Source organism: Manis javanica, chromosome 6 (assembly GCF_040802235.1).
Source record: "Manis javanica isolate MJ-LG chromosome 6, MJ_LKY, whole genome shotgun sequence".
Taxonomy (NCBI): Eukaryota; Metazoa; Chordata; class Mammalia; order Pholidota; family Manidae; genus Manis; species Manis javanica.
Genome location: NC_133161.1, coordinates 138,551,758 through 138,567,228, shown reverse-complemented (window position 1 = coordinate 138,567,228; position 15,471 = coordinate 138,551,758). Strand labels below are relative to the sequence as shown.

General features: G+C 52.3%; 1 protein-coding gene across 6 annotated transcripts in view; it reads right to left on the bottom strand.

Moving 5' to 3' along the window:
• Positions 1-15,471, bottom strand: part of KIRREL3 (kirre like nephrin family adhesion molecule 3) — a 518,771-nt gene that overhangs the window by 79,194 nt on the left and 424,106 nt on the right. For all 6 annotated transcript variants that reach the window (XM_073239501.1, XM_073239500.1, XM_073239497.1 and 3 more), the window contains exons 4-5: positions 14,304-14,453; positions 9,682-9,831 (exon numbers count right to left, since the gene is read on the bottom strand). In XM_073239501.1, coding sequence (XP_073095602.1) covers positions 9,682-9,831; positions 14,304-14,453 — 300 coding nt within the window. The remainder of the gene's footprint in view (positions 1-9,681; positions 9,832-14,303; positions 14,454-15,471) is intronic.

Here is a 15,471-nt window from a genome sequence, read left to right as displayed (position 1 = left end):
TAGTGTAAAGGGCAGGGGTTTGGGAGGCAGGAGGAGCTGAGTTCAGATTCTAGCTCTTTTCCTTTCATGTGTGACCTTGAGCAGACCAATGAATGGGTCTCTTTGTGCACCAACTTTCTCATAGGTAGAAGGAGACAGTGGGCTTGCCTGGCAGAGGTGGTGAGACGGAAAGTCAAGGCATGTATGTGGGTTAGGAAGTGGGTCATGGTTCCAGAGGCACCCCTCTCCAGCTGGACCTACAGCATGGGTCTCATCCCCACACAGCACCGCCATCCCAGAGCTCTGGTCTGCCACTCCTGAGGTAGCTGGGCATCTCCCCTCTGCAGAAAACTGCCCGCAGCCTGGAGGTTGGGCCCTGGCTCCCGCTAGGGGGCCTTTCATCCTCGGCCACTGTGGTATTCTCTGCTGGCCCAGGACAGTGGGGGTCCCGGAAGGCTCCAGCCCCTACCCACCCTTCTGGGGCCTCTCATACCTGCACCTGGTCTTGGTCTCTGTGAGTGGGCCTTGGGTTAGGTTGTGTGACATCAACTCTAAATGTCCTCCTAAAACTACACCCCTCCCTTGCCCCATTGGCTGCTGGGGGAAGGCATCTATTTAATGGCATTTTCCTTTCTCATTTCATGCTGTAATGGAGATTCATTGCTAGTTTTAAATCCATAATTTGCCATGAAACCCTCGTCTCGGGCTTCGGCTAAGGTGGGAGCAGAGAAATGCTGAGCTATTTTTACCCTTCGAGGTCTCCCTGCTCAGTCTGGCCTCTCCGGGCTTTGCCAGGGCTGGGCTCGGTGGAGTGCTGGTGTGACACCACAATGCCGGGGGGTGGTGGGGGGGTGCTGGAGTCTGGAGAGAGCCAGTTCTTCCCGCCTGGGACTGGCTGGTCCGGGCCCTTCCTCTCAGGTGTGACGCTTCCCCTGTCCTTCATTCTTCATAGAGAGAAACAGGACCTCATGCTGGGGACGTCATGCTCCACCTACTCCATTCTTTTCTGGGCCTGACAAGGAGGGTGGGTCAATACTTGCATCAGTAAGGTTTTTCCATTTCCCAACAGTGACGGATTCTCTTGACTGAGTGTTCTTGTGTCTTTCCACCACGGGGCACTGATGATCCGGCCAATGCTCTGAATTGCGTGTGTGTACGTGTGTGTGCACACCGTGCATTTGTCCTTGAGCTAAGGTGTCTATGTATGTGGATGAGTAAGACTGCTGCGTAAGCAGGGAGGCTTGTAACTGGCCAGTGGCCAGCTGGGCTTCCTGACTGAGGACCCCAGTGGGGCGCCTGGACAGAGGTGGGCCCCTGCCTGTGCTTTGTCAGGCTTGCATGGGTACTGGAAGCCATGCCTGGGTCAGAGGAAGCAGCGCCGTGACCGTAGAGTGGGTGAGGGCCTCCTCAAGGTGGCTGCATGCTGCAAGTGATAGGAAAGTAGCTTGAATTTCACGGGCAGCCCGAAGCTGCTGGGTCCATGCCGAATGGCAAATGGTGCACGCCAGAGGATCAAGGTCCTGACTTTTGCAAATCTCCATGGTCGGAGCACACACTCCCCTTTGCTGCATAGTGGAGCCTGCTCAGCATCTCCCATGGTCATGCTTGGTTAAAGCAGCAGAAGAACACATCATCCTTGCTCTCAGGAGTGAGGGGGGAAGGCCTCAGGGAACAATACCCCTTATTCCTGACCCCAAACCACGATCAAATAGGGGAGAATCACAGTCAGACTGTGGAGTGGATTTGCACGTTATATTTCCAGCTCCTGGTTTTCCCAGCAAGGAAGAGCGTCCTGAGAGGTTAGGCATCATTGCCCCACATCTCCTGACTGGTCAGTGGCAGCCTTGGGGCTGGTGCTGACTTCCAAGGGCAGACCTTAGTCCTGGAGACTCACCAGCACGCTGGGTGTGGTGGTAGCTCACTTCAGGACTGCAGGGCTGCCTGGAGAGCCTCAGGCATTTAGCCATGGGGGGTGGAGGCAGGGTCACTGCAGGATCAGCAGAACCAGGAACAGGGTTGGGGGACCAGGAGCAGGGGCTGAGCCCCTTGCATATTCAGCAGACCCTAGGTGGCTCCCACGGACTCTCCTGTCTTCCCTTGTGCCAGATGACAGCAAGAGATGCTGGAGGGAGGAGGGGAGGGGCTGGCCCCAGGTGGCCCTTGGGGGTGCTGCCTCCAGCTTTAAGTGGTAAGCTCCACCCAAGGCAGGCTGGGCAGCTGGGCCCCTCCAGCAAGGCCATCTAGTTACCCTGGTTAGCTCTCCTCTCATAGGCCAAGTCTGTGCCATCTGGCCTCGGTGCTACTGGCTGGGGCGGGGGAGGGGATGTGCATCCCTTGCAGAGGCTTCCCTCCTTGGAGAGGACCCCTGCCCCCTTACGTTCAGGCCGAGAGGGGAAAGGCGAGTTTGCCTGCAGCCCTGATGGATGCCCAGCCCCTCTGGAGCCTTGGAAGTTGCTCAGTATCTGTGAGTCTCATCCCACCTCATTTCCCACCTTGGTGGGTGGGCCCCCGGCTAGGGAGGAGCAGATTCTTCAGACATCCCGTTGAGTCTGAGATGAAGAACAGGGAGCTGCGGGGCAGGTGGAGAGGCCATTGCTTTCCACGGCGATATGGGGGACTGTCGGTGGGTGTCTCTGACTGCAGCAGTCAGGGTGGCCCAGTGTGACCCAGTTCTGATGTCCACACACCTTGGCCCCTGTTACAAGGGCCTCCAGGAGACCCCCCACCCCCCTACCCCCATCAGCAACCACTGAAAGGGGTGTACGGCATTGAATTCACAGTGTGGGGGACCTTGGATACCAGGTCCCCTACCCTTAGGGAGCTTATAATATGATTTCGAAGAGAGAGACTATTAGTTAGCCTAAGGTAACTCAGTGCCCCCAAGCCATGCTCCCCCTGCAAGCTGCCTGGGCAGATAAGCAGAGTCAAACTGGGAAGGCAAAGGGGCGTGTGCACTGGCCAGAGAGAGGGGGACAAGGGGAATCTGCTTTGGCCCAGGGGCACCGGGGGTGGCCTGGGCCTCCAAGAAGGGTGGAGGAGCAGGAAGGGAGTGGGAAGGAGATGGTGGTGGGGTGGGCGGTGAGGTGTACAGCAGTTCAGACACCGTCTCCCATCTGGAGCTTCAGGAGATAAGGATGTTTTGTTGCTCACTCTCCCATCTCTGGCTTGTTTGCTGCCCCTATTTGGGGGTGATTGCAGGGTAATGAATGTGGCAGGAAACAGGCACACAGCACAAATGAGATACAGCACCTAAGACCAGGCCAGGGCCCAGGCAGAAACACGCTTAATAAGGAGATAAGGAAATCCATTCTGCTTGTCTTCCCAGGCGCGCAAGCTGGGGAGGGGCGGCAGGAATCGCGTCTTTCTGCTTTATGTGTTGGTGGAGAAGCTTCTCCAGGACACAGCCCGATCCCCTGGGATGGAGGAGGGGCTGTTGGTGTCTTAGCATTGCGAAATAATAGTAACGGCAACATGTATAATAATAACAGCCGATGTTTCTGTGCGTTGCTTCCCACCAGGCACCACTGTGAGAAATGCTATAAGTGCATATTACGTCATTAAATGCTCTCTGTAACTCTGAGGGCAGGCATGATTATGCACCCACTTTACTTATAAGGAAACTGAGGCACAGAGTGGCTAAAGAGTCCCAGGTCCCATCACTGGTAAAGCGACACGGCTGGGTTTTAAGCGTGGCAACCTGGACTTCAAGTCTGGGAACTTAACCGTGAAGCCATGTTGCTTCTCTAAACACCATACACCTCACGCGGGCACCTGGGGCTTGTTGTCTGCCAGGTACTGTTCTCTGTGGGTAGGTTCAGCATAAACTCCCCTCGTTTGTCCCCAGATCCTGTTACTATAGTTCCACGATGTACATTTGCTGAGAACCTAAGTGGGTGCTTGGCTGGGCCAAGCAGGGGAGACGACGAGGCTGAGAGACCCAGTGGGGCAGACAACATGTGCCAGGCCACTTCCAGTGCATTGAGTGTTGTGGTGGACATGCTGATAGAAGGGTAGGGGAGCATAGAAGGGGCCAGTCAGGCCATGTGCTGTTTAGGGAAGGCTTCCTGGAGGAGGTGATATCTAAGATGAATCCTGACAGGCGAGCAAGAGTAAGCCACGGGGAAGAAAGGTGGGAGGGGCATTCTAGGCAGAAACAAAACCAGTGTAGGCATAGAAGTGTGGAGTGAAGGGAGCTGCAGGTGGGTTGTTATTCCCGGAGCAAGGGAGCAGTGAAGAGAAAGCTGGAGAGGAATTGGAGGGCAGGCCTCAGAGGGCCTTGTGAGCCGAGGAGGAAGCTTGGGGGTGCCTTCCTGCTTTCCACTGCAGAACCTCTCAAACTGCAGGACAGCCCAGGCTACTGGGTTTCTTGCTGCCGGTTTCTGGTAGAATGGTCCAGAAGCCAGTGCTCTTGGGCTATTCCAGCTTTGCCTCCCTTGCTGAATGACATGTCACTCACCATCTCTCTCTGGGCCCAACTACCCAAAAGATTAGGGGATAGGGAATTGCGGGTGTCACCGATACTGTGGGCTTAGGAGACGTCTGCCCAGCAGCTCCCCTGGTGGAGTGGCACACAGGCTGCTCTTGGTTTTGAAAAACACAGAAGTTAAGGACCTTATCCATTTGCCCCTCTCAGTATTTGGGGCTTGACATAATTTTAAAGATGCCCTCTTTATTTGAATCGAATGGACTTAGTCTCTGCAGTTAAATAATTCACGTTGATTTAGGAAGCTTTGTTTCTAATGGGAGCCACAAGACTGCAGAGTTAATATTAGAACAGACCAGGAAGAAGAGTGAAATGGGGAGGAAGACAGGGAAAATGCCCTTTTAAATAATTAAACGGATATCTACCATCGTCCCTGCCTGTTTCCAATCCCCTTACCCTTTCTACTTCCTTTTCTCATGGCATTTATTACATCCGCATAACTATGCAGTGTTCTTGTTTTTTTCTGTTTGTTATTTATTGGCTGTCTCTCTCTCTCTCTCTCTCTCTCTCTCTGCTAGAATCCAAGCTCCACCAGGGCAAGGGTGCCTTTCTCTTTCATTTACTGATGAATCTCGAATGCCCCCCATCAATGCTTGACACATCATAGGCTCAGTAAATATTTGCTGATTGAATCCTTGGCACCCATTTCCTCCCTTCTCTGGGTCCCCCAACTCCTTGCTTCCCAAGTTTCCAGGCAGTTAGAAAGATCAAATGCAGTATCAACCCTACAACTCTGGCCCCAAACAGTTTGGAAAGTTCTTCAACTTGGAGGTTTCTGCAGAGAGGAGGAGTGGTCTGTGAAAGGAAAGGAGCGACACACAGTAGCAATTCACCGGAGAACTCTGCTTTACTGGGGAAAGGTGCTGGGTTATACAGGAAGGGGCATGGGGTGATTGTGGTGTTACTTCTACGGGGCTGGTGGCTATTGGCTAGGTGCTGGGAGTGGGAGTGGGGAGAGAGGTGATTGGTCTTTAGGTGGCGCCGTCGGGGAACCGAGGACACGGAAGAGAAGCCGGAAGTTCGCCATCTTACTGGTGGGGGCCCTTCAGTCTGCTTGCGTGTGTAACTTTAAAATGTATGGCACTTTAATGTGTATATGTATGTTAGTTTGATGTTCACAATTCTAGGAGATTGGTATTTTTGCAATCTCCAGTTTATAGATGAAGAACCAGAAACTCCATTCATTCACTCATTCATTCATTTATTTAAAAAAAAACCCAAATATTACTGAAATGCCTACGCTGTACTAAGTACTGGCTATAGAGAGCTGAACCAGAGGCCCAGGGGAAGCTCTAAGGACCTTGCCCGAGGTCACCCAGTGTGTAAGCTGTATGCAGGCATTCTGCTGCCCAGCCCAGGTTTCTTACTCCTTACACCACAGCGCTGCACACGTGCACGGGAGCCTGAGGACACCAGCCATGCCGAGTCCCTGCAGAGATGGCTGGCTACACAGGGAAGACTTTGGCGTTACAATGTACAGCCAAGTCCAGAATCCCAGGGCTGGGCAGGAGTTTGAGAGGCCCCACCTCTAGCCTCCAAGTGGGATGCTGTCTAAAACACCTAAATCAGTTACCTTTGGTGCCTGCCTCACCATATGAACCCTGGTTCCAGTGGCGGTGGGCCATTTTCCTAAACTAGTTGGTGCAGCAAGTTGGGCTCCTTGTGGTGGAAGTCATGGCTTTTGGAGTTCTTAGAGATCATCTTATTTATCACTGCCTTCATTTTACAAATGAGTTAACTGAGACCCAGAGAGGTTGATCACACAGATGGATAAAAGCACCATGAATGTTGCCTGCATCTACTGCTGTGAATCATGGTACTGTGATTCCTGAGATGTTGTGGGGGTGGAAAGATGACTGCCTGACCTGGCCTGAGTCAAGGATGCTCTTTAGCAGCTGGCTGTGTCACAGAGGGAATACAGCCTGGCCCAGCCTTTGCCTTGCTCAGCTTTTCAAGCTCCATCCTGTCCTCTCTTCCCCTGCTCAGCCCCCAGCTCCCTTCCTCTGCCCCCTGGGGTAGCAAATGCTCAGCTCAAGTTGTTCTTTCCCTGATTGCATCTGAGAACAAGAAACACAGGGCTAATTAATGTGTCTGTGACTCCAGGCTTGGCTGCCGGGCCTGGGTCCCCACGCCCTTCCTGGAGCGAGCAAGGCAGGCTCTGTGAGCTGGCCCTCTGGTTTCGCTGAGCAGGCTGCTGGCAGATGCATATTTTAACGGTGCACATCTGTTGGCTATATAATTTCTTGTATTTGCCCTCCTCACTTGGTGCTCTAATGGAAGACCCCCGGGAGTCTCCCTCTGTTCTAGCCAAAGTGTTTGCTTTGCAATTTTGCTGGAATACCATCTGATTCTGCTCTCACATCTTCTGCAGGTTCTAATCAGGCTCTTACTTTATTTAATTAAAAATCTATCTCAGGCAAATACAGACTAAATTAGGAAGCTCTTTCACTGCTGGAACACAGGGAAGGCAGCTCCCACTTGGGGAACTGGCTGGGACATTTTCCCAGGCTGGGATGTCACAGCAAAGCAGATGGGGTCTTGGTTGGGAAACTGGCTGGCCAGGGTAGAAACACTCCTCTCCCCTCTGCTGGAAGAGCCACTCTGTCTACCCACAACCCTAATAGACCAGGGCTGCCTTTCCAGAAGGTTGGGTCAGCTCCCATGCCACAGAGAAGCTCAGCCAGGCTGGATACTCCAGGCAGAGTCCTGGATGAGGACCTGCAGGACCAGCTTGGGGGTGAGGACCTGCAGGATCAGCCAGTGGGTAGGGACCTAGGGTGGCCATGGAGAATTGGGAGGCCTGGGGAAACTCCTTCCTGCCTGGGTTAGGCTGTTAAGAAGGAGTGGTTTTTACGGAGCCTTACGGAGGCTGATGGACAAATGTCTGCTCAGGTGCCCTTTCTGGGTCTCCGGAATTCCACTCAGGCCCTCTTACTAGGTTCCCTGGAAACTCCCCCTTTCCTATCTTCAAATGATTTACAGACTTGGAAAATATCTCCTGTTCATGCACCAGTTCTGTGCCCAGAAGGCAGTGCCATGTCACACCCCTGGAGAGGGAAATGGGGGAGTGAATGCATATCAGATGTGACCCAAGACAAAATTGAGTTGCTCAGATCTGATCCCGAGGCCCTGCTCTCAGACCCTACCTCTTAGCCGGCCAGACAAAGGTGATTCTGCTGGCATTTAGGAACATGGAGTCTGGACAGACAGCGTTTGGAGTTGGAAACTCTGGGGTCTATTTTGAGTGTTAAATTAAGCAATGTGACCTCCTGGGAGTACCTATGCCTCTCTGAGTCTCAATTCCCTTGCCAGTAAAACATTGAGAATAATTTGGACTCTCTCATCTAGCTGAGCTCCTAGAAAGGAAAGGAGGCTGTGAATGGGAGGGTCTGAAGGGGTGAAGCCTGGTTCCGGGACAAGAACGTAAGGATGAGATGCGTCTGTCTATTTTGGGTCTTGTGTGAAGTCAGGGGTGGCAGTACTTAGGTTCTCATTTGAGCATTCTCTGGTGCCCTCCAGAAGGCGTACGAGACAGAAGGCTGAACCTCTAGAGATGAACTCCCTGCAGCTTCCCTTAGCAAACCTATGCTGGCATTGTGCAACCTTCAAAAATCAGAGTGTGCATCAGGCACTAAATCCCCCTTCAAATCCCACACCAAACTGTACACCTGTTCCCATTTTTGCCAGTGTCTCAGGAGGGATGACGACAGGTACCCCTCCCTTTAACATCCCTGGTTGCTTTCCTGCAGGCCCACTTCCCTACCAAGTAATCCCCACCTGATTCCCCTGCCAGACCCAGTTTATTTTCTCACTCCTTTCATCACAGGCTAGAGGAGACTCAGAGGTTGAAGGAGGTTTCTGAGGCTGGCCCGAGTTCCTCCTCCCTGATTCCAGAAGCCAAGCTCCGAGCGTGGGAAGCTGTCCTCTGGGGCCTGCCTGCTGCTGTGCTCGGGATAATCTGCCTCATGTGCTGGCCATGTAGATCTGAAGATAACCTGACACGCTCTTAAATATTTCATCTCCGAGCAGCCGTGTGCCTTATACACCAGGCGAGGAGGCAGCAGCCCAGCTGCAGGCCTCGTTGTCAAATCTTCACAGCAGCTGTTGAGAGGCGGGCAGGGGGAATGGAACTCCCTCCTTCCCCCCAACCCCCCACTACTGCTGCTGCCTTATCTCCTGTGCGGCCTGGCAGAGGAGCATGGAGGGAGGCTGTGATGGGCAGCAGCAGCCCCAGTCAGGAGACCCTGGGCTGGCCCCTCGGCCTCTCTGAGCCTCAGTTTCTTATCAGGGGCAATAATCCATCCCGCAGACTTGCATCAGAGCAGGTAACGTAACATTAGGGAAAAGGCTTTGAGAGTCCCTGTAAAGTGCTATGGAAATGTGAGCTATTATTATTTATGTGCAGAGCCAGCTCCTAGGGGGCCTCCATCCTCTTAACATCTGGCTGGAGGAGGAGGACAGAGTCTAAGTGGAAAGCTGCACCCACTCCCTCACCTTCAGGTCGGTCTGCCAGAGGCAGGGCTTCTTCAGGCAGGATGTCCCGGGGACACTGGGCTCCTGGGAAGCCCAGATGAACCAGAGACCAGGAGGAAGAGGTCTGACGTGGAACTAGAGGTTGAAAAGAATTTCTCTAGGAAGAACTTAGGCTGCCTAGTTCCTCACCTAAGAGACAGAATTCCCAGGGAGCAGTGGGGGTGGGGAAAGAACCAGCTCAGCGGTGGTCCCTACGGATGCTGGCATCAGAGGGGAATCAAGCTCCAGGCTGAGTCTGACAGCTGGCTGAGGGCGGGGGGGCTCTGTTAGCATGCACAGGGGGTCACTCAGGGATGGGTTACATTCTTCTCTGCACCTCTATTCCTAGCACAGGGCCTGACACAGGTCACGTGTGCAGAACATGCTTTCTGATTGAATAAATAAGCACCCAGGAGCCCTTTTTAGTTCCCCAAGCTGGAGTCAAGCACACTGGGATTGGACCTATGGGGTCACGGGTCGGTTGGCATTGTCCTCCTGATTTCCAGGACAGGAACTTTCCCTTTCCCCCTTTTGTGGGGAAAGGGGTCCTGACACAATGGGATAGCAGTGGCCAGAGCCCTGTGGGACGATGCCTGGGGGCTCTGGCCTGCAGAGAGGCCCCTCCGGTCTGGCTGGAAGGAACAGTCTTGGAGCAGAGCCGTGGTGCTTCCCAGAGCACCCCCACCCCCACTTGCTGAGGGTCTTACCCAGGACGGTGAGGCGTGCGGGGCGGGACCGGATGGCAGCCTGGATGGCCTGGCACTCATACACGGCATCATCCTGCAGCTCTGCCCGCAAGATCTTCAGGTGATGTTCCCCCGACAGGTGGTTCCCTACCACCAGGTACTGTGGGTAACCTGCGGAGACAGCGGGCATATCAAGGGGGGCTGGGGCAGTGATGGCAGACACATTCATAACAGGCAGGCACAGCGGGGGGACCCCTGAGCAGGGGCTGGTCTTAAAGGCTGGCAGAGCAGGCAACTGCCAGGGCCCTGATCTCAGTGTAAGGAGAACAGAAATAAGGGCTTTCCCAGGGGCTTAGGGCCATGTGTGCATGTGTGTGTGTGTATAGGGTTTAAGATTTAGGGTATCAGATTTAGGTTTAAGAATTTGGGGAAGCTATTATTAGAGAAGAAGGAGAGAGCAGAGGTGGAAATGCTGAGCATGGACACAGCAGGTCGGTACTCCAGCAAGTGGTGCCCTCAGCATTGTGGTTTACCAAGCAGGCATGCATTTTGATGAGAAGACACACAGAGAGACAGAGAGATCCAGGCTGAGATTCACAAACAGAAGACAAGCAAGAGTAAGAAGGAAGAAAACACAGAAATACTTGGAACAGGATCAAGAGAGACTTTAGGGGAAAAGTTTTGTTTTGGGATGGATAAGAAGTAGAAATCTAGGCCCCTCCCCACTACCAGTGCCCAGGACCCTCTGGTCCCTTTGAACCACAAGTGGTCCTTTTCTAGTCTTTCCTACTACTTACCCCAAACCCCAGGGCCTGATTAAGCACTTATGAGATGCTCTGGACACTTAGGAATTTGGGGCCCCTTATACCACTGGTGATGAATAATAGATAAATAGAAGCTTGAGAATGATAAATGATTCATCAGCTTTCCCGCTGCTGTGTAGAGTGAATATAAATCCCAGCATAAGTTGTGGCTGGCCAGGTGGGGTGGATACTCTCTTTCCTGTGTCTTGGGTCCTAAACGTCTGCTGTACCTCCCAGGAGGATCTGTTTTCCATCCATCCCTTTACCCGAGCTCTGCCACTGCCCCCGCCAGTCCCTCCCTGTCCTGGTCCCCTCCTCAACTCGGAGGCCCACCCACCTTCCAGTGGCCCCAAACTGCTTCTCTTTCTGAAGGATCTTCACCAGGACAGCATAAGTGCTCAGAGATGAGCCCTAGGAAAAGGGGATTTGGCACATTGGCCTTTTAAAGAGAAGACTAGGGGTTAAGCAAGTGAGAAAGATGCAGAAACAGAGACAAACTGAGGGACATGCAATAACTCTCCTCAATTATTTCAGGGTCTTAATGTGGGTTCGAAGCATTCATGTAGCTCCCAAGGACAGCACCGGCCCCAGTGGGCAGAATTAATATGGGGAAATATTTTAGGATGTTTTGAACAGTTTGAGATGTCCAACAAGGACCTGGCTGCCAGAGGTGATAGTGAGGTCCCCATCGCTGGTTGTATTCAAGCAGAGGTTGGATGATTGCCGATCAGGGACACTGCAGAGGAGATTTCTACCCTGGATGAAATACTGGAGGCCTAAGGCCCCTCTCACCTCCATAAGCTAAGGGTCTTCCAGAGGCGGGGCAGGGCTCCCTGAGGTGGGCTGTGCAGGACCATCAGCACCCACTGGGCACTGGACGTAGCTCTGATACTCTGCTAGTCCTCTCAGTATGGTTTTTGGGTGCTTCCTGCAAGGCTGAGTCCCTCAGGCTCATGTCTTCGGGGCTAGCATCGTCCCCATCACACAATCAAATGGCCCTGCCTTCCACAGCGGGTCAGGCCTGCCGGAGATGCTCACAAGGCAATCCGCAGTGCCTCCCAGAGCACCACCTCCTCTACTGGCTGTCCTCCGCCCTCTGCTAGGCCCTTGGAGGGGGCCTGGTACATCAAGCTGGCTCTTTCCAGGGCCAGGCTGGGGCTGGAAATGGGTTGCAGTCCAGTCCTCTCCCTGCAACTCCCTCCATGTAGCTGCCTCCCCGCCCCCAGCCCTTCTAGCCCAGTCTCTGGTTCCCGCTGTCCTCTGATTAGTCTCTGGTCTCCTGCAGGCGTCTTGGCTGGAGCTTGTGTTTTGTTGTCTCGTAAGTTATTCAGCAGCAGGATTTCTCTCTCTTGAGCTGCTGAAAACATCAGTGATGGGTTTGTTTGTATTTGCCTAATTAGGCAAGAGCTGTGATGTTATCCCAAGGACGGCAGCGTCTTCAGAAAACACGGGCCTGGAAGCATAGTTTCTGAGGAAGTTCTAGCTCTTTCCACAGCATCATTACTCTCTCTTGCTCCTCTTAGGGAAGCCAAAACTATGGGGAGTCTGGATTCCACCGTCAAATTGCCTGTGTTCAAATGTCGGCTCTATCACTTCCCCGCTCTGTGGTCGTGGGTAAGCTACGTGAATGTCTTGGTGCTTCTGTTTCCGTATCAGTAAAATGGGGACAACCCTAGTACCTCATGGAGTTCTGGGGGAGATTGGTAGGAAAATCCATGTAAAGTGACTGGCATGCAGTAAGGTGAGGTAGGGTCGCCAAAGACGTCCTTATCTTTAGAAGTGAGAGCAAACCGGGTGTCTGAGCCTTTTGGGGGTTAGACACCAGCATCCCATGCCTTGGGGTGGGGCATGTGTTTAAATCAATTTCTTTCTCAACTGTGACATTGTTTACCTGTCAAATAAAGGGAGATAGTCTTCTTTTTCTTCCAGTGGATCATTGTAGATTTATGAGATAATGTCTGAGAAGTACTTGAGCTTCTTCAAAGAAAAATGTCCTATCAATATGAGGGCACGTATTTATAAATCATTTCCTTTGACTATTTTTTTCCAGCCTAGGTGACCAGAAAGACAGTTAAGTCTTCAGTTAGAGCATCATTCCTGATAGACTGAATGGGCCACAGTTAAAATAGGAGAAGACAGAGCTGCAGCAGGCTGAAGTTCCACAGTACTGGGACTCAGATTCCCCGCAGAAACACTTGTATTTAGTGCTTGGCAAATACTCTCTGAATTCAACTGAGATCTATTGCTGTCACTTTTTTTTATCAGGCAAGCAAACATTTTTTATTGAGCACGTATCTATCATTCTTGTCATCATGATATTTTGGGGACAGGAGATCAAATACAGAGAAAACGCTTTACCAGGAGTCTGAGCTTATTGGCTCTGCAAGGAAAGGGCCAACCTTCTTTCTATAAATGGGGTCACGTTGGAGAGGAATCAGACCATGCGGTTCATCAGAGCCCATTGTCTTTCAGCACTGAGCAGGACTCAATCCTGATCCCAGAAAGCCTTGCACGGAAATGTTTTCCGTATGGTGATGACCATTCTGAACCATCCATGGTGACCTGGGGCCTCCTCTTGACCATCAGTCCAACAAGATCCCAGTCCCTGACCGAAGGCTGCAAACCACTGACCAGGAACGCAGAGTGGGGTTAACCAGCAGCAATGCTGGGCCAAGCTCAGAGCCATGCGGAGCATGACTGATTCTAGTTTGGGAAGGTTGTCTCATTCTCCCAGTTTCTCTAGGGTAAAGGAGTTCAGAGTCCTTGAAATTGGCTGGTTCCCATAATACTTAGGTTTTATGGCAGCGCAGTATATTTTGGAGATATTGTGTATTTTGTCTGTGCTCAGCTGGGCTGCGGCACTCAAACCCTGTGATGCTATTGACCATTGCTATAATGTTTCAGTATACATTTTTGGCAGGACATAACTCACATTTTTAAATATTAATTTCCCAACCATCATGTTACTGAGTGCACTTCAATTTTTATTTTCCTGCAGCTGTACACCACGAGAGAGCAACTGCTTCTCAGTTGAATACTGAGTATTTTTCCCTCCTCCTTCACCCTCAGCTATTCCCCAGTTGTGGGAACACCCAGATCCTTCGTTCTGGCTTGTACAGTTTATGCAAAGCCTAGCAAACAGTCACATGCTTACCTCCCGAGGGGAGGATAATATTTGCTAATGGGTAAGTGACCAGGAGGATGATTCTGCTCTTTTTCTCCCAGGGGAGAGGACGGATTGGAAAGACATCTGTCTGGGCTTGACATCAGTTAGCAGATGAGGGGCTGTGGCACCAGTCAGGGAGCTTAGATGCCAGCCATGGGAGCCCACAAGCACCCTTTCGCTCAATTCCAGCCTGCATGGGCTCAACAAGGTTTGGGCTTTATTTTAAATATTCCTTTTCTTTCCTTCCCATCATATGGTGACCCTAAAGCCAGCCAGGTTTTTTTGTTTTCTATTTACTCAGCTCCCTTTCATGGATGGGAGCTGGGAAAACCAGGTTGTGACTGAGGTGGGGAATGAATACATTTTGGACCAAGAAACAGGGATGTTTTACCTCTGGAAATCTGGCTCTACATGAATCATGTTTGATTTAGAACAAATCCTCTAGAGCAACATTGTATTAGGTTTAGGACCAGCCGGCAGAATTGAGGACTTAGTTTTAATTCATTACCAGTAGTCAGGGGGGCACTCGGAGTCCTGTGGGTCCTGCACCCAGGGCTCGCCTAACCTGACTGCCCGTGCCATCTGCAAGGAGAGCTGGAGGCTTAATCCCCCAAAGCCTCCGAGGACACAGTGCTCCTAGGGACCGGGGGAGAGGGGGAGAGGCGGGTACTCACTTGAGAGATCCCTGCCCACACCCAGAGCCAAGCCGTCTTTGATCCAGAGAACGAAGCCATCATATTCCGGGATGGCGCACAGCAGCGTCACCGGCTGCCCGGACACCACGGCCTGGTCCTGGGGCTGCTGGCTGAAGGAGTATACTTGGCCTAGGAAGGAGACAAGCACAGCAATCAGTGACTTGCAGACAGTAGTGCCTGGAGAGCTTCCCTGAAACTGTGGAAGCAGAGCTGAAGCTGGCCTGGGGGACAAGCACCCCCTGGAGCGCCTCACTTCCTATCTGCCCTCAGCTTAGTTCCCTGCTTTCAGGAGTGGCTCGCAGCTGTGGCCTCCCTGCTCGCCCACCGCTAATGCCCACTAAGGCTAGGGCCAGCCATCCTCATGACAGCCCCCAAACAGGCCATGCCCCGCTGCACAAGGACGTACTATTTCCCTTTCCGTTTGGCTAATTCCACTGCCACTTGCTCACCTACTTCCACAGGGCACAGGCAGGAGAGAGACCCCCAGGAGAAGCATTTTGCAGAAGGCGTGAGGCAGGGAGGCAGCAGGGGTGGAGAGTGGTGTGTGCTTCGGTTAAACCTAAGAATCCAAGAGGTAAGATTGTTCTAGCGATCCCAGGATGGGTCTCAGGCCAAAGTCAGCAGGGTGGGTGGTGTGATATGCGGCAGAGTGTGGTCAGGGAGCACGTGAATGTCTCAGCTAGTTCTCCCTGTTGCTTTGTTTTCTGCGGCAGACCTTCCCTCAGCTTCACCATCACGTGGGAGGAAAGCACCAGTGTGACCCCACGCCCTCCCCACACATGCCGCAATGCAAGGGGGGCAATGAACCATCTAAGCCAGTCAGTTCGAATTTTATTAAACAAATATACCCACAGGGGGTGCAATATGCCAGGCATTGTTCTAAGATTTTAAAATAATGCTTTTTAATATTTTCATCCTCATGACAACCTATGAGATAGGTACTATTTTTGTCCCCATTTTCCAGACGGGGAAATGAGGCACAGAGAGGTAAAAAATAGAAACAGAAGTTGTGCTTGTTCGTGGCTCACCAGGTGCTGGGTGAGTCTGACCTTCAGTGGTTACAGCTCCCACTGCACCTAGAGGGGCCGTGGGAACCCTGTTTGGCAGGGGCCTGAGAAACAGAGGCCTAGAGATTGACTGAATTGTC